A 19,055-nucleotide genomic window follows, 5' to 3' on the forward strand; every position below is an offset into this window, starting at 1 on the left:
CCACAGTGTTCTCTCCGTCCTTGTCTCCCGTCCACAGTGTTCTCTCCCCCTTGTCTCCCGTCCACAGTGTTCTCTTCATCCTTGTCTCCCGTCCACAGTGTTCTCTCCCCCTTGTCTCCCGTCCACAGTGTTCTCTTCATCCTTGTCTCCCGTCCACAGTGTTCTCTCCCCCTTGTCTCCAGTCCACAGTCTTCTCTCCCCCTTGTCTCCCATCCACAGTCTTCTCTCCCCCTTGTCTCCCGTCCACAGTCTTCTCTCCCCCTTGTCTCCCGTCCACAGTCTTCTCTCCCCCTTGTCTCCAGTCCACAGTGTTCTCTTCATCCTTGTCTCCCGTCCACAGTGTTCTCTCCCCTTGTCTCCAGTCCACAGTCTTCTCTCCCCCTTGTCTCCCATCCACAGTGTTCTCTTCATCCTTGTCTCCCGTCCACAGTGTTCTCTCCCCCTTGTCTCCAGTCCACAGTCTTCTCTCCCCCTTGTCTCCCATCCACAGTGTTCTCTTCATCCTTGTCTCCCATCCACAGTGTTCTCTCCCCCTTGTCTCCAGTCCACAGTCTTCTCTCCCCCTTGTCTCCCATCCACAGTTTTTCTCCCCTTGTCTCCCATCCACAGTCTTCTCCCCCTTGTCTCCCATCCACAGTGTTCTCTCCCCCTTGTCTCCCGTCCACAGTGTTCTCTCCCCCTTGTCTCCCGTCCACAGTGTTCTCTCCCCCTTGTCTCCAGTCCACAGTCTTCTCTCCCCTTGTCTCCCGTCCACAGTGTTCTCTTCATCCTTGTCTCCCGTCCACAGTGTTCTCTCCCCCTTGTCTCCAGTCCACAGTCTTCTCTCCCCCTTGTCTCCCGTCCACAGTGTTCTCTTCATCCTTGTCTCCCGTCCACAGTGTTCTCTCCCCTTGTCTCCAGTCCACAGTCTTCTCTCCCCCTTGTCTCCCATCCACAGTGTTCTCTTCATCCTTGTCTCCCATCCACAGTGTTCTCTCCCCTTGTCTCCCGTCCACAGTGTTCTCTCCCCTTGTCTCCCATCCACAGTGTTCTCTCCCCCTTGTCTCCCGTCCACAGTGTTCTCTCCCCCTTGTCTCCCGTCCGCAGTGTTCTCTCCCTCTTTGTCCCCAGTCCACAGTGTTCTCTTCATCCTTGTCTCCCGTCGACAGTGTTCTCTCCCCCTTGTCTCCCATCCACAGTGTTCTCTCCCCCTTGTCTCCCGTCCACAGTGTTCTCTCCCCCTTGTCTCCCGTCCGCAGTGTTCTCTCCTTCTTTGTCTCCCGTCCACAGTGTTCTCTTCATCCTTGTCTCCCGTCGACAGTGTTCTCTCCCCCCTTGTCTCCCATCCACAGTGTTCTCTCCCCCTTGTCTCCCGTCCACAGTGTTCTCTCCCCCTTGTCCCCCGTCCACAGTGTTCTCTCCCCCCTTGTCTCCCGTCCACAGTGTTCTCTTCATCCTTGTCTCCCGTCCACAGTGTTCTCTCCCCCTTGTCTCCCGTCCTCAGTGTTCTCTCCCCCTTGTCTCCCGTCCGCAGTGTTCTCTCCCTCTTTGTCCCCAGTCCACAGTGTTCTCTCCCCCCTTGTCCCCAGTCCACAGTGTTCTCTCCCCCTTGTCTCCCGTCCACAGTGTTCTCTCCCTCTTTGTCCCCCGTCCACAGTGTTCTCTTCATCCTTGTCTCCAGTCCACAGTCTTCTCTTCATCCTTGTCTCCCGTCCACAGTGTTCTCTTCATCCTTGTCTCCCGTCCACAGTGTTCTCTCCCCCTTGTCTCCCATCCACAGTGTTCTCTTCATCCTTGTCTCCAGTCCACAGTCTTCTCTTCATCCTTGTCTCCCGTCCACAGTGTTCTCTTCATCCTTGTCTCCCGTCCACAGTGTTCTCTCCCCCTTGTCTCCCGTCCACAGTGTTCTCTTCATCCTTGTCTCCAGTCCACAGTGTTCTCTTCATCCTTGTCTCCAGTCCACAGTCTTCTCTTCATCCTTGTCTCCCGTCCACAGTGTTCTCTTCATCCTTGTCTCCAGTCCACAGTCTTCTCTTCATCCTTGTCTCCCGTCCACAGTGTTCTCTTCATCCTTGTCTCCAGTCCACAGTGTTCTCTTCATCCTTGTCTCCCGTCCACAGTGTTCTCTAACCCCTTGTCTCCAGTCCACAGTGTTCTCTCCCCCTTGTCTCCCGTCCACAGTGTTCTCTCCCCCCTTGTCTCCCGTCCACAGTGTTCTCTTCATCCTTGTCTCCCGTCCACAGTGTTCTCTTCATCCTTGTCTCCAGTCCACAGTCTTCTCCCCCCCCTTGTCTCCCGTCCACAGTCTTCTCTCCCCCCTTGTCTCCCATCCACAGTGTTCTCTTCATCCTTGTCTCCCGTCCACAGTGTTCTCTTCATCTTTGTCTCCCGTCCACAGTGTTCTCTCCCCCTTGTCTCCCGTCCACAGTGTTCTCTCCCCCCTTGTCTCCCGTCCACAGTGTTCTCTCCCCCCTTGTCCCCCGTCCACAGTGTTCTCTGCCTCATTGCCTCCCACATGACTAGTGTTGTTTACTGTGCTCCTGACAGTGAAGAAAGTACATTTGTTACCTAAGTTTAGCTTTGCATAGTAAAGTGTGTGTCAACAGTATCATGTTTATTAACACAATAGCCTCATTCGAGTGCGTAGTGCATCCTGGTGGAGCCCTGTGAGTATTTATCTTTGTCTTGTTGTTGTGTAACACCTGTCACCCGGGTAAATAGTCTCTTTAGGGAGGTCTAGTTGGCTCAGGTGTGTGGCTGACAGCCAGGACGGTTGGTAATGCTACATTACAGAGCAAAACAAGCCCACGCCCAAAACAGTGGGTTGTTCTGTGTGGGCTGGGCTGCGGCTTTACAACAGTGATGTGACCTGAGGTCGGTGGCTGGGTATGCACTGCTAAGACAGATTTACTCCCCAAAAAACCTTGATGAAGCCCCAGTCCACCATACAACAGACAGCTCCAACAAGCATAGTGACATAGGCAATCAACTGAAACTGACAAACACATTTCACCAACTGTAAATGCCAATGTAGCCAAAGATACACAAGCGATAGTCTCCGATGGCTGCATATTTCATATCATCCATCACAACGACACACTGCACACCTCAGCCGTAGACCGATGTAGCATCGACAGTTGCAACTGACAGGTGGCACTAAAAGACCAAATATATATGGACACATTTCATCTGAATAGTTCACAACGCAAACTCCATATCCTTTCACAATGTATTTACAATTCTTCCAATGCACCATAAACACACACACACACACATGCACTTCATAATATTATTGAATACAGATATGGAATAAATACGGTTCTAATGAAGTTTCCAACAACAACAATCGAAATGACTGAAAAATGTCTTATGAAAAGTCAATTCTAGATAAATCAAAACGCTGTCATGAAAAACAAAGCAGTGGCTCTGACCAGCTAACTGCAAACAATGACTGATATTGAAAAAATCTACGTCAGGCATTGAAATAAAGGGTATAAATCAAAGGAATTACTTACATGATCAAAGACAGGCTGCAAACAAAGAAAACACAACCACAGGCAGGTTAACTCTGTGGTGCTGAGTGGACAGGGCCTCGGGGCAGGTTAACTCTGTGGTGTTGAATGGTGAAAATTAGGAAAATATTTTTCAGCACTGCTAACTCTGTGGGGTTGAATGGACAGGGCCTCGGGACAGGTTAACTCTGTGGGGTTGAATGGACAGGGCCTCGGGGCAGGTTAACTCTGTGGGGTTGAATGGACAGGGCCTCGGGACAGGTTAACTCTGTGGGGTTGAATGGACAGGGCCTCGGGGCAGGTTAACTCTGTGGGGTTGAATGGACAGGGCCTCGGGACAGGTTAACTCTGTGGGGTTGAATGGACAGGGCCTCGGGACAGGTTAACTCTGTGGGGTTGAATGGACAGGGCCTCGGGACAGGTTAACTCTGTGGGGTTGAATGGACAGGGCCTCGGGGCAGGTTAACTCTGTGGGGCTGAATGGACAGGGCCTCGGGGCAGGTTAACTCTGTGGTGTTGAATGGTGAAAATTAGGAAAATATTTTTCAGCACTGCTAACTCTGTGGGGCTGAATGGACAGGGCCTCGGGGCAGGTTAACTCTGTGGGGTTGAATGGACAGGGCCTCGGGACAGGTTAACTCTGTGGTGCTGAGTGGACAGAGCCTCGAGGCAGGTTAACTCTGTGGTGTTGAATGGACAAGGCCTCAGGGCAGGTTAACTCTGTGGTGCTGAATGGACAGGGCCTCGGGGCAGGTTAACTCTGTGGTGCTGAATGGACAGGGCCTCGGGGCAGGTTAACTCTGTGGTGCTGAATGGACAGGGCCTCGGGGCAGGTTAACTCTGTGGTGCTGAATGGACAGGGCCTGTGGGGTTGAATGGGACGGGGCAGGTTAACTCTGTGGTGCTGAAGTGGACAGGGCCTCGAGGCAGGTTAACTCTGTGGTGCTGAATGGACAGGGCCTCGGGGCAGGTTAACTCTGTGGTGCTGAATGGACAGGGTAGCTCGGGGCAGGTTAAATCTGTGGTGCCTCTGTCAAGCCAGCTATAATTCCTACAGTTTGTGGATAGGCTAGGAGATGGCTTGTGGGCACAGGTCGTTAAAGGTTAAATCTGTGGTGCCTCTGTCAAGCCAGCTATATTTCCTACAGTTTGTGGATAGGCTAGGAGACGGCTTATGGGCACAGGTTATGCTTTACAAGGTTGGAAAGGCTAATAAACAGCTATTCATACGTTCATTCAACACCAGCCTAACCCTCAAATTGCAAAGAAAAATGCATTTAGGCCTACCTTAACTTTGAAATGAAGTCCATTCATCTGCTCTTACATCTTCATCAAACTAATAATTCTGTCTGCTAGAGCTCATGTGGTTCTTAGCGCTTCAGCAAACAAAGAAAATGAGGTCAATAAAAATGACAAAAATCACGAGAGGCATTCTGTCAGTACTCCTTAGACACTGTGGATCTAAATTATGATTTTTCACTGTCCTTGTTTCTATAATGTTGCTGCCTTGATTTTTTTGTTCACTGTGTCTCTGGATTCACAGACACCTATGTACTATACAGTACCAGTCAAGATAATGTACTATACAGTACCAGTCAAGATAATGTACTATACAGTACCAGTCAAGATAATGTACCATACAGTACCAGTCAAGATAATGTACTATACAGTACCAGTCAAGATAATGTACTATACAGTACCAGTCAAGATAATGTACCATACAGTACCAGTCAAGATAATGTACCATACAGTACCAGTCAAGACGATGTACTATACAGTACCAGTCAAGACGATGTACTATACAGTACCAGTCAAGATAATGTACTATACAGTACCAGTCAAGATAATGTACCATACAGTACCAGTCAAGATAATGTACCATACAGTACCAGTCAAGACGATGTACTATACAGTACCAGTCAAGACGATGTACTATACAGTACCAGTCAAGACGATGTACTATACAGTACCAGTCAAGATAATGTACCATACAGTACCAGTCAAGATAATGTACTATACAGTACCAGTCAAGACGATGTACTATACAGTACCAGTCAAGATAATGTACTATACAGTACCAGTCAAGACGATGTACCATACAGTACCAGTCAAGATCATGTACCATACAGTACCAGTCAAGATAATGTACCATACAGTACCAGTCAAGATAACATACAGTACCAGTCAAGATAATGTACCGATGTACCAGTCAAGATAATGTAGTACCAGTACCAGTCAAGATAATGTACTATACAGTACAGTCAAGATAATGTACCAAGTACCAGTCGTACTATGTACCAGTCAAGATAATGTACAGTACCAGTCAAGATAATGTACTATACAGTACCAGTCAAGATAATGTACCATACAGTACCAGTCAAGATAATGTACCATACAGTACCAGTCAAGATAATGTACCATACAGTACCAGTCAAGATAATGTACTATACAGTACCAGTCAAGATAATGTACTATACAGTACCAGTCAAGACGATGTACTATACAGTACCAGTCAAGATAATGTACTATACAGTACCAGTCAAGACGATGTACCATACAGTACCAGTCAAGATAATGTACCATACAGTACCAGTCAAGATAATGTACCATACAGTACCAGTCAAGATAATGTACCATACAGTACCAGTCAAGATAATGTACCATACAGTACCAGTCAAGACGATGTACCATACAGTACCAGTCAAGATAATGTACCATACAGTACCAGTCAAGATAATGTACCATACAGTACCAGTCAAGATAATGTACCATACAGTACCAGTCAAGTCACGATAATGTACTATACAGTACCAGTCAAGATAATGTACCATACAGTACCAGTCAAGATAATGTACCATACAGTACCAGTCAAGATAATGTACCATACAGTACCAGTCAAGATAATGTACAGTACCAGTCAAGATAATGTACCATACAGTACCAGTCAAGATAATGTACCATACAGTACCAGTCAAGATAATGTACTATACAGTACCAGTCAAGATAATGTACCATACAGTACCAGTCAAGACGATGTACTATACAGTACCAGTCAAGATAATGTACCATACAGTACCAGTCAAGATAATGTACCATACAGTACCAGTCAAGATAATGTACCATACAGTACCAGTCAAGATAATGTACTATACAGTACCAGTCAAGATAATGTACCATACAGTACCAGTCAAGACGATGTACTATACAGTACCAGTCAAGATAATGTACTATACAGTACCAGTCAAGACGATGTACCATACAGTACCAGTCAAGAGTCAAGATAATGTACCATACAGTACCAGTCAAGATAATGTACCATACAGTACCAGTCAAGATAATGTACCATACAGTACCAGTCAAGATAATGTACCATACAGTACCAGTCAAGATAATGTACCATACAGTACCAGTCAAGATAATGTACCATACAGTACCAGTCAAGATAATGTACTATACAGTACCAGTCAAGATAATGTACCATACAGTACCAGTCAAGACGATGTACCATACAGTACCAGTCAAGATAATGTACCATACAGTACCAGTCAAGATAATGTACTATACAGTACCAGTCAAGATAATGTACTATACAGTACCAGTCAAGACGATGTACTATACAGTACCAGTCAAGATAATGTACTATACAGTACCAGTCAAGACGATGTACCATACAGTACCAGTCAAGATAATGTACCATACAGTACCAGTCAAGATAATGTACCATACAGTACCAGTCAAGATAATGTACCAGTCAAGATAATGTACCATACAGTACCAGTCAAGACGATGTACCATACAGTACCAGTCAAGATAATGTACCATACAGTACCAGTCAAGATAATGTACCATACAGTACCAGTCAAGATAATGTACCATACAGTACCAGTCAAGATAATGTACCATACAGTACCAGTCAAGATAATGTACCATACAGTACCAGTCAAGATAATGTACCATACAGTACCAGTCAAGATAATGTACCATACAGTACCAGTCAAGATAATGTACCATACAGTACCAGTCAAGATAATGTACCATACAGTACCAGTCAAGATAATGTACTATACAGTACCAGTCAAGATAATGTACCATACAGTACCAGTCAAGATAATGTACTATACAGTACCAGTCAAGATAATGTACCATACAGTACCAGTCAAGACGATGTACTATACAGTACCAGTCAAGATAATGTACTATACAGTACCAGTCAAGATAATGTACCATACAGTACCAGTCAAGATAATGTACCATACAGTACCAGTCAAGATAATGTACCATACAGTACCAGTCAAGATAATGTACCATACAGTACCAGTCAAGATAATGTACCATACAGTACCAGTCAAGATAATGTACCATACAGTACCAGTCAAGATAATGTACCATACAGTACCAGTCAAGATAATGTACCATACAGTACCAGTCAAGATAATGTACCATACAGTACCAGTCAAGATAATGTACCATACAGTACCAGTCAAGATAATGTACCATACAGTACCAGTCAAGATAATGTACCATACAGTACCAGTCAAGATAATGTACCATACAGTACCAGTCAAGATAATGTACCATACAGTACCAGTCAAGATAATGTACCATACAGTACCAGTCAAGACGATGTACCATACAGTACCAGTCAAGATAATGTACCATACAGTACCAGTCAAGATAATGTACCATACAGTACCAGTCAAGATAATGTACTATACAGTACCAGTCAAGACGATGTAATAATAATGAACTGTGTCTGTTACTTCAACTCTGTGAAGCATTTATTTGGGCTGCAATCTGAGGTCATTGACTGTACGTTTGTTCATGTGTAACTGTGTTGTTTTGGTTGCACTGCTTTGCTTTATCTTGGTCGCAGTTGTAAATGAGAAGGTGAAATTAAAAAAAAAAAAAAAGAAGAAACTGAAGAATCTCAAATATAAAATATATTTTTATTTGTTGAACAATTCTTTTTTGGTAATGACATGATTCCATATGTGTTATTTCATAGTTTTGAGGTCTTCACTATTATTCCACAATTTAGAAAATAGTAAAAAAAATAAAAAATAAAAAATGTAATGACTGGTACTCTATATACATGTGTATATATACATATATATTTTAACTTATATTTAACAGCTTTCTTGTGTAGGCACAAAAAAAAATTCTTCATTTTCATTTTTATTTTTTACCTTCAGACGACACTTGTAGCCCAAACGGTTTGTACAAACAGAAGTTGGTACATCCACGGTACCGACTGCAGACGAGTGGGGGTTGTAAGCGCAAAACGGAGACCACCATCGTGGTCTTTCCATATTAGTTTGTTGGTCAAACCGTACAGCCGTTTAAGTGAGAAGATGTCTCATGGTTTGTAAAACACAGCTGTAGCTCGGCCACCTTCCACCGCAGACGCGGAAGGCCGAAATATGCGGATGGAGTGGATTGACACACAGCTCATGCAAAAACCAGATATCTCTAGCTTAAACTGACAGATTTCGATGGGGATTTTATTATTATGTTTATATATATTTATTATTTATTATTATTATTATTATTGTTACTTATATTGACACACCGAATATATTGCATGTGGTATTATTTTTAATATTTTTCTCTCTGCATTGTTGGGTTCGTAAGTTAGCATTTCACTGTTAGTCTACACCTGTCTACAAAGCATGTGACAAATTGATTGATTGATTAAGCCTGTTGAATTGATTCACTTCAGGTCTCTGACCCTGTCTCAGTCAACTCCTCCCTCCCTCCTTCCCATTCTCTCTCTCTCTGTCTCTCTCTCTCTCTCTCTCTCTCTCTCTCTCTCTCTCGCTCTCTCTCTCTCTCTCTCTCTCTCTCTCTCTCTCTCTCTCGCTCTCTCTGTCTCGCTCTCTCTCTCTCTCTCTCTCTCTCTCTCTCTCTCTCTCTCTCTCTCTCTCTCTCTCTCTCTCTCTCTCGCTCTCTCTGTCTCTCTCTCTCTCTCTCTCTCTCTCGCTCTCTCTGTCTCGCTCTCTCTCTCTCTCTCTCTCTCTCTCTCTCTCGCTCTCTCTGTCTCGCTCTCTCTCTCTCTCTCTCTCTCTCTCTCTCTCGCTCTCTCTGTCTCGCTCTCTCTCTCTCTCTCTCTCTCTCTCTGTCTCGCTCTCTCGCTCTCTCTCTCTCTCTCTCTCTCTCTCTCTGTCTCGCTCTCTCTCTCTCTCTCTCTCTCTCTCTCTCTCTCTCTCTCTCTCTCTCTCTCTCTCTCTCTCTCTCTCGCTCTCTCTGTCTCGCTCTCTCTCTCTCTCTCTCTCTCTCTCTCTCTGTCTCTCTCTCTCTCTCTCTCTCTCTCTCTCTCGCTCTCTCTCGCTCTCTCTGTCTCTCTCTCTCTCTCTCTCTCTCTCGCTCTCTCTGTCTCGCTCTCTCTCTCTCTCTCTCTCTCTCTCTCTCTCTCTCTCTCTCTCTCTCTCGCTCTCTCTGTCTCTCTCTCTCTCTCTCTCTCTCTCGCTCTCTCTGTCTCGCTCTCTCTCTCTCTCTCTCTCTCTCTCTCTCTCTCTCTCGCTCTCTCTGTCTCGCTCTCTCTCTCTCTCTCTCTCTCTCTCTGTCTCGCTCTCTCACTCTCTCTCTCTCTCTCTATTTTCTCCATCTTTCTGTTATGCTTACAAATCCTCTGTGCATATACTTTATTTAGTTGATGTTCATAATCTTATCTTTTATTATTCCTTATTGTTGTGGTCAAGAAGGAACCTGCATTTAGTTGGAAGACGTGTTCGTATCCCGTACATATGACTAATAGCATTTGAAACTTGAAGCAAGTACAGACAGATAGAGAGAGAGAATGGGAACGAGGGAGGAGTTGTAAGTAAGTCAGGGTCAGAGAGCAAAAGTGAATCAATTTGTCACATGCTTTGTAGACAACAGGCTCAGTGAGCACAGCCTTGTCTTTGAGAAGGGTAGACAGGAAAACCTGGCTCCCTGTAGAGGAAAGGCTGTGCAACCACTGAACCACAGCAGAACCCGAGACGGAGCTGCATTTCCTGACAAAATGAAAAAAAATACATTTGAGATGTCCATCTTCCCCAATATTTGGAACCAATGAATGATCACCCGAATCCACAAAAGTGGAGACAAATTTGACCCCAAAAGGCTACCGTGGGATATGCATCAAAAGCAACCTTGGGATAATCAGCTGCATTATCATTAACAGAAGACTCGTACATTTCCTCAGTGAAAATCAAATCAAATCGAATTTATTTATAAAACCCTTTTTACATCAGCTGATATCTCAAAGTGCTGTACAGAAAAACAAATGTGCAAAAAACAATGTACTGAGTAAATGTCAAATTGGCTTTTTACCAAATTATTGTATGACAGACCACTTATTCACCCTGCACACCCTAATTGACAAATATACCAAAACAAAGGCAAAGTCTTCTCATGCCTCATTGATTTCCATTTTTTTATAGAAAGTGGTGTTGGGGGAAAAACATACAATATTATAAAATCCATGTACACAAACAACAAGTGTGCGGTTGAAATTGGCTAAAAAAACAAACACGTCTTTCCACAGGGCCGTGGGGTGAGACAGTGATGCAACTTAAGCTCCACCCTCTTCAACATATATATCAACAAATTGGTGAGGGCACTGGAACAGCCTTCAGCACCCGTCCTCACCCTACTAAACTCTGAAGTTCAATGTCTACTGTTTGCTGATAATCTGTTGCTTCTGTCCCCAACCAAGCAGAGCCAACAGCAGAACTTAAATATTCTGCACAGATTCTGTCAGAACTGGGCCCTGACAGTAAATCTCAGTAAGACAAAAATAACGGCCTTCCAAGAAAGGTCCTGTTGCCAGGACGACAAATACAAATTCCATCTAGACACCATTGCCATAGAGCACACATAAAAAACTATATATACCTCAGCCGAAACATCAGAGTCACAGGTAACTTCCGCAAAGCTTTGAACGATCTGAGAGACAAGGCAAGAAGGGCATTCTATGCCATCAAAAGGAACATCAAATTCAACATACCAATTAGGTAAAATACTTGAATCAGTTACAGAACCTATTGCCCTTTATGGATCCCAAAAAGTTTCCATACGCACATAAACAATTGTTTACATCCCTGTTAGTGAGCATTTATCCTTTGACAAGACAATTCATCCACCTGACAGGTGTTGCATATCACTAAACTGATTAAACAGCATGATCATTACACAGGAGCACCTTGTGCCTGGTATAATTTTGTCACATAACACAATGCCGCAGATGTCTCAAGTTTTGAGGGTGCATGCAATTGGTATGCTGACTGCAGGAATGTCTGGCTGTTGCCAGAGAATTGAATGTTAATTTCTCTACCATAAGCCGCCTCCAACATCATTTTAGAGAATTTGTCAGTACCTCCAACCGACCTCAGAACCACAGGCCGCGTGTAACCACGCCAGCCCATGACCTACACATTCAACTTCTTCAAATGCGGGACTGTCTGAGAGCAGCCACCCGGACAGCTCATGAAACTGAGGAGTATTTCTGTTTGTAATATATAAATAATACATTCTGATTGGCTGTGCCTTGCTCTCCAGTGGGTGGGCCTGGCTCCAAAGTGGGTGGGCCTTGCTCTCCAGTGGGTGGGCCTTGCTCTCCAGTGGGTGGGCCTTGCTCTCCAGTGGGTGGGCCTTGCTCTCCAGTGGGTGGGCCTTGCTCTCCAGTGGGTGGGCCTTGCTCTCCAGTGGGTGGGCCTTGCTCTCCAGTGGGTGGGCCTTGCTCTCCAGTGGGTGGGCCTGGCTCTCCAGTGGGTGGGCCTTGCACTCCAGTGGGTGGGCCTGGCTCTCCAGTGGGTGGGCCTTGCTCTCCAGTGGGTGGGCCTGGCTCTCCAGTGGGTGGGCCTGGCTCTCCAGTGGGTGGGCCTGGCTCTCCAGTGGGTGGGCCTGGCTCTCCAGTGGGTGGGCCTTGCTCTCCAGGCCCAACCCACCCCTGCCCAGTCATGTGAAATCCGTAAATTAAGGCCTAATGTATTTATTTTAATTGACTGTTTTTCATATATGAATTGTAAAAATCATTGAAATTGTTGCATGTTGCGAAAAGAGGTGTTGTTTGTAGCCTGCCGAACATCACCCTGTAGATTGTTGAAATCACCCTGTAGGCTGCATGCCTCTGACATCACCCTGTAGCCTGCATGCATCGAACGTCACCCTGTAGCCTGCATGCCTCTGATATCACCCTGTAGCCTGCATGCCTCTGATATCACCCTGTAGCCTGCATGCCTCTGACATCACCCTGTAGCCTGCATGCCTCTGACATCACCCTGTAGCCTGCATGCATTGAAAATCACGTCTTTCATTTCTGTAGGCTATAGGTTGCATGAGATTAACTGTTTTGCTCTGTCTGTTTTAAAGTGAAAATGATGTTGAAAAAGTTATTATTGAATAAAGGTGAAATACCAGGACACCATTGGGGTCACACTGCTACCTTCCAGGACCCCTCTTCCTGCCCTCCAGGACACCATTGGGGCCAGACCTCCTGCCCTCCAGGACACCAATGGGTTACACTGCTACCTTCCAGGACCCCTCTTCCTGCCCTCCAGGACACCATTGGGGTCAGACTGCCTACCCTCCAGGACACCAATGGGTTACACTGCTACCAACAAGTGCTCAGCATATGTGGGATCTGTCACGCCTTGGCCTTAGTATTCGGTGTTTTCTTTATTATTGTGGTTAGGCCAGGGTGTGACATGGGTGATTATGTGTTTGTCTTGTCTAGTGGTTTTGTAGATTGATGGGGTTGTGTTCAGTGTAGTATTCTAGGTAAGTTTATGGTTGCCTAGAGTGGTTCTCAATCAGAGGCAGGTGTTTATCGTTGTCTCTGATTGGGAACCATATTTAGGCAGCCATATTCTTTGAGTATTTCGTGGGTGATTGTTTCCTGTCTCTGTGTTTTACACCAGTTCGGACTGTTTCGGTTTTTCCACGTTTTCTTATTTTGTATATGTATATTGTTCACGTTATCATCTTTATTAAAGATAACCATAACCACGCTGCAATTTGGTCCTCCTTTCCTTCCCAGGATGAAAACCGTAACAGGAACTCCTTCAAGATGGTTGGAAAAGCATTCCAGGTGAAGCTGGTTGAGGGAATGCCAAGAGTGTTTAAAGCCTAGATGTTGATTAATTACAAGGAATAGCCTGCACTCGGAAACGTGACGCAAATCTGTCAATGAAAAAACAGCACACAGACTGTAAGGGTTTTCCTGTGGTGAAGGAGAAGCGGACCAAAATGCAGCGTGGTGGTTATTCATGTTCTTTAATCAAGGAACTAGACATGAAATAACTAGCAAAACAATAAATGTGCGAAAACCTAAACCGTCCTATCTGGTGCAAACACAGAGACAGGAACAATCACCCACAAACACACAGTGAAACCCAGGCTACCTAAGTATGATTCTCAATCAGAGACAACTAATGACACCTGCCTCTGATTGAGAACCATACTAGGCCGAAACATAGAAATACCCAAAACCTAGAAAAACAAACATAGACTGCCCACCCCAACTCACGCCCTGACCATACTGAATAAATACAAAAGAAAGGGAAAACGTGACACAGACCTTCACAACCTTTATTTAACATTTTATTTATTTATTTGTATTTAAAACTTTATTTTTAAACAGGGAATTACATTGAAATAAAAAATATATATTTTACAAGAGAGCCCTGTATAAAAAAAATAAATAAATAAAACAGAATATTTAAACAACATACACATGTGAATAAAACAATATAATTATAATATAATTAAAAAAATAAACATTTAATAAAAGCATTTACCATATTTACCCATATTTTTGTACAGACTACAATGATGAGTCCTAAAATTGTCCCCTGTGATAGTCCTTGGCTGTTGATGGATTCAAGACAAGGTTGTTTTTATTGATCTCAGATTCTCAGTTTTGAGTGTCAAAGTAGCCTGCCATTTCGATCACTTGTGCCAAAGTCTCCAGTTATTTAAAATGACATAAAATTGCATGAAATGCATTTATAAAAGGCCACATTTCGCCAGGAACCCTAGCAACAACAACAACAAATGAACCCTAGCAACAACAAAAAAAGTGTGCAACTTCTGTAAGTGCCTCTACTCTGCATCTCTATGCTACGCAAATGCAATGATTTATTATAAAGGTGACTTTTGATACCTCAGAACTCCCCAGGTCACCCCCCTCTTGGCTCACTACAAATCAAGCATTGCCCTCCTCCTCCCCTTCGAAGCATAGCTTACTAATGTTACAGTCATTCAGAAGATAAGCAGAGAAGATAAGTAGAGAAGACAAGCAGAGAAGATAAGTAGAGAAGAATTAATAAATGTTTTCAATGCTAGTTAAGGACACTATAGTTATCACCTTTGATATTAGATGTATTAACTACGAAGAAAAGTTTGTAATTCTGGTGCCGCTCTGCACACACAAGCTTGTTAGCTAGCTAGCTTCTCTGGTCCGACGTTAAGCGAACTCTGAAGGTCAAAGACATTCAAAGTTCCTCCATAGAAGAGGAATTCTGTGAGTCTAATGCATCACAAGATGCCCAGGGCTTCAAATCCTCCTCCAGCTGCATTTTACGTCCTACACTTTCCATCACGCATGTTAACCACTCACTCAGCTATAGCTTTCCCGCTCAATAGCACGCTGCTCTATCCGCGCTGCATGATTGGTGTAATTTAACGTTGAGCTAAATGTAAAAAATGTTTTTAATAATCAGTGGTTTTAAAACAAACAGAAAGGAACAATATAAACCGATACTTTTTTTTGTTTCAAACCGTTTCAGAACTTTATTTTGCTGGTTGGAACAAAAAAAATATGGTTCTGTTCAGAACTAAACGATTGGACAATTATTTTGGTTCCAATCGCCGGTGCCTTTCTCCCTGTCTGGACTGAACCCCTGGTACCTTTCTGTCTGTCTGTACACACAGTTCCTGGAAACAACATTTCCATGAAGACAATTTTCATCAAAACATATAGATTCAATGGTTGTAAAGATGGGGAGAGTTCTAGCCGTAATAAAGAGATGCTCTACTCCAAAAAGCAAGTTCTACAGGTTCTAGTTTTGTCTAATCTTGATTATTGTCCAGTCGTGTGATCCAGTGCTGCAAGGAAAGACCTAGTTAAGCTGCAGCTGGTCCAGAACAGAGAGGCACGTCTTGCTCTTCATTGTAATCAGAGGACAGATATAAATACTATGCAGCCAGTCTCTCTTGGCTAAGAGTTGAGGACAGACTGACTGCATCACTTCTTATTTTTATAAGAAACATCAATGTGTTAAATCCCAAATTGTTTGCATAGTCAACTTACACACAGCTCTGACACACACACTTATCCCACCAGACATGCCACCAGTCTTTTCACAGTCCCCAAATTTAGAACAAATTTAGAACAAATTCAAGAGAGCATACAGTATTATATAGAGCACTTATTGCATGGAATTTCCTTCCATCTCATATTGCTCAAATTAACAAAAAACCTGGTTTCAAAGAACAGATTAAGCAACACTTCACGGCACAACGCCTCTCCCCTATTTGACCTCAACAGTTTTTTGTATACATTGATATGTAGGCTACGTGTGCCTTTTAAATAAATGTATGTAGTCCTGTCCTTGAGCTGTTCTTGTCTAATGATGTTCTGTATTATGTAATTCTGTATTAGGTTTCATATTTTGTGTGGGCCCCAGGAAGTGTAGCTGCTGCTTTTGCAACAGCTAATGGGGATCCTAACAAAATACCAAATACCAAACACACAGGGCCATAAAGTGCAATGGAATGTAGGCAAAGTTCAGGACCCAGATTGGTCAATATTTTTCTCTCTCTGGTATGATAATTATATATGTACTGTATGTGATGGCAGAAAGTTGTGTTTCATGTTACGTTCCATTGATGATATTCTGAAAACATTTGTTGCAGCCTTCAACTCAGTTCAGTATGTTATGGAGTCGGAAAGATATTATGAAGAATAGCAGATATCCAGCAAACCTTTCTCTCTCCAGGTAATATCAGAGGGTCATAAGTTAGAGCAACACTGAACCATGCATCAGAGCACCAGCTGTTCTGGACGACTGTGTGATCTCGCTCTCCGTAGCCGATGTGAGTAAGACCTTTAAACAGGTTAACATTCAAGGCCTCAGGGCCAAACAGATTACCAGGACGTGTACTCAGAGCATGCGCTGACCAACCGGCAAGTGTCTTCACTGACATTTTCAACCCCTCCCTGACCCAGTGTAATACCAAATTCTGAATAACTGCACAGCTATTTATAGCCTACTTCACTATGGAAAAGGGGTCACAGTGCATGTCATGTTGATATGATTTTCAATCTGCTTCCATATGTTTCAAAGTCGATCATAATGAAAAATAATCCATTTTTAGCTGTATTTACAATCTCCTTATTCAAATGGATCATTTACCTCTCATCAACAATAGCACTTATCAATTTGTAAATTACAGTGCATGTTACTCTATTTGCAACCGGCAGGTTCACTCAACCTTACTCGTGGTTTCCTCATGCTTAAAGGTAGTGGAATTATGAGGCAATGAAGTCAAGGTCAGAATATGGTGTATTTGTAGACATACCTTCGCCCCAAATGAATAGAGGGTGAATAGCATGCTATTCGTATCCCTAAATTCAAGGTCAGAATACGCACAGAGAAAAGAGAAAAGTGCATTAAAAGGAAATTATGTTCCATTTACGAGCGCTTAACTTGGGTCATAATCGGCCACATACCGCCCCAACAGATCCACAGATGACGCAATTTCTATTGAACTCCACACTGCCCTCTCCCACCTGGACAAGAGGAACACCTATGTAAGAATGCTGTTCATCGACTACAGCTCAGCGTTCAACATTATAGTCCCCTCCAAGCTCATCACCAAGCTAACGACCCTGGGACTGAACACCTCCCTCTGCAACTAGTGGTAAGGGTAGGCAACAACACATCTGCCACACTGATCCTCAGCACAACCTCAGGGGTGTGTGCTTAGTCCCCTCCTGTACTCCCTGTTCACTCACAATTGCGTGGCCATGCACAACTCCAACACCATCAAGTTTGCTGCCGACACAACGATGGTAGGCCTGATCACCAGTAATGATGAGACAGCCTATATGGAGGAGATCAGAGAGCTGGGAGTGTTGTGCCAGGACAATAACCTCTCCCTCAACGTCGGCAAGAAAAAGCAGCTGATCAGGAAAAGGAAGGCCGAACACACCCCTAGTCCACCTCGACGGCGCTATAGTGGAGGGGTCAAGTTACTTCAAGTTACTCGGTGTCCACATCACTAAGGAACTAACATGGTCAACACACACCCACACAGCTGTGAAGAGGGCACGACAGTGCTTCTTCCCGCTCAGGAGGCTAGAAAAGATTTGACATGGGTCCTCAGATCCTCAAAAAGCAGCTGCACCATCAAGAGCTTTTAGACTGGCTGCATCACTGGTTGGTATGGCAACTGCTTGGCATTCAGCCGCTAGGCGCTACAGAGGGATGGCGATTACGGCCCAGTACGTTACAGGCCGAGGTCCCTTCCATCCAGGACCTCTATACCAGGCGGTGTCAGAGGAAGGCCAAAAAGATGACAAAGACTCCAACCACCCTAGCCATAGACTGTTTTCTCTGCTACTGAATGGCAAGCGGTACCAGTGCACCAAGTCTGAAACCAGCAGGACCCTGAACAGCTTCTACCCCCAAGCCATAAGGCCGCTAAACAAGACTGCTAATTGGCTAATGATATGGTTACTCGGACTACCTGCATTGACCTTTTTTGCACTAACTCTTGTACTGATACCCACACATTGGACTCTACCCACACACTGGACTGTACCCGCACACTGGACTCTACCCACACACTAGACTCTACCCACACACTGGACTCTACCCGCACACTGGACTGTACCCGCACACTGGACTCGACCCACACCCTGGACTCTACCCACAGACTGGACTCTACCCAACACACTGGACTCTACCCACACACTGGTCTCTACCCACACACTGGACTCTACCCGCACACTGGACTCGACCCACAGACTGGACTCTACCCACACACTGGACTCTACCCGCACACTGGACTCTACCCAACACACTGGACTCTACTCGCACCCTGGACTCTACCCAACACACTGGACTCTACCCGCACACTGGACTCTACCCAACACACTGGACTCTACCCGCACACTGGACTCTACCCACACACTGGACTCTACCCACACTGGACTCTACCCACACACTGGACTCTACCCACACTGGACTCTACCCAACACACTGGACTCTACCCAACACACTGGACTCTACCCCACACTGGACTCTACCCCACACACTGGACTCTACCCACGCACTGGACTCTACCAACGCACTGGACTCTACCCACACACTGGACTCTACCCACCCACTGGACTCTACCCAACACACTGGACTCTACCCAACACACTGGACTCTACCCCACACTGGACTCTACCCCACACACTGGACTCTACCCCACACACTGGACTCTACCCACACACTGGACTCTACCCACACTGGACTCTACCCAACACACTGGACTCTACCCACCCACTGGACTCTACCCAACACACTG

The 19,055-nt window shown here is 44.7% G+C and overlaps 1 protein-coding gene across 1 annotated transcript in view; it reads left to right on the plus strand.

Moving 5' to 3' along the window:
- Positions 1-16,655, plus strand: part of LOC115116953 (nidogen-1-like) — a 90,968-nt gene extending 74,313 nt beyond the window's left edge. Inside the window, exon 8 of the mRNA XM_065008439.1 lies at positions 16,567-16,655. Within this exon, the coding sequence (XP_064864511.1) occupies positions 16,567-16,655 (89 nt within the window). The remainder of the gene's footprint in view (positions 1-16,566) is intronic.
- The last annotated feature ends 2,400 nt before the right edge of the window (positions 16,656-19,055 follow it).

The sequence above is a fragment of the Oncorhynchus nerka genome, linkage group LG23 (genome assembly GCF_034236695.1).
Source record: "Oncorhynchus nerka isolate Pitt River linkage group LG23, Oner_Uvic_2.0, whole genome shotgun sequence".
Taxonomy (NCBI): Eukaryota; Metazoa; Chordata; class Actinopteri; order Salmoniformes; family Salmonidae; genus Oncorhynchus; species Oncorhynchus nerka.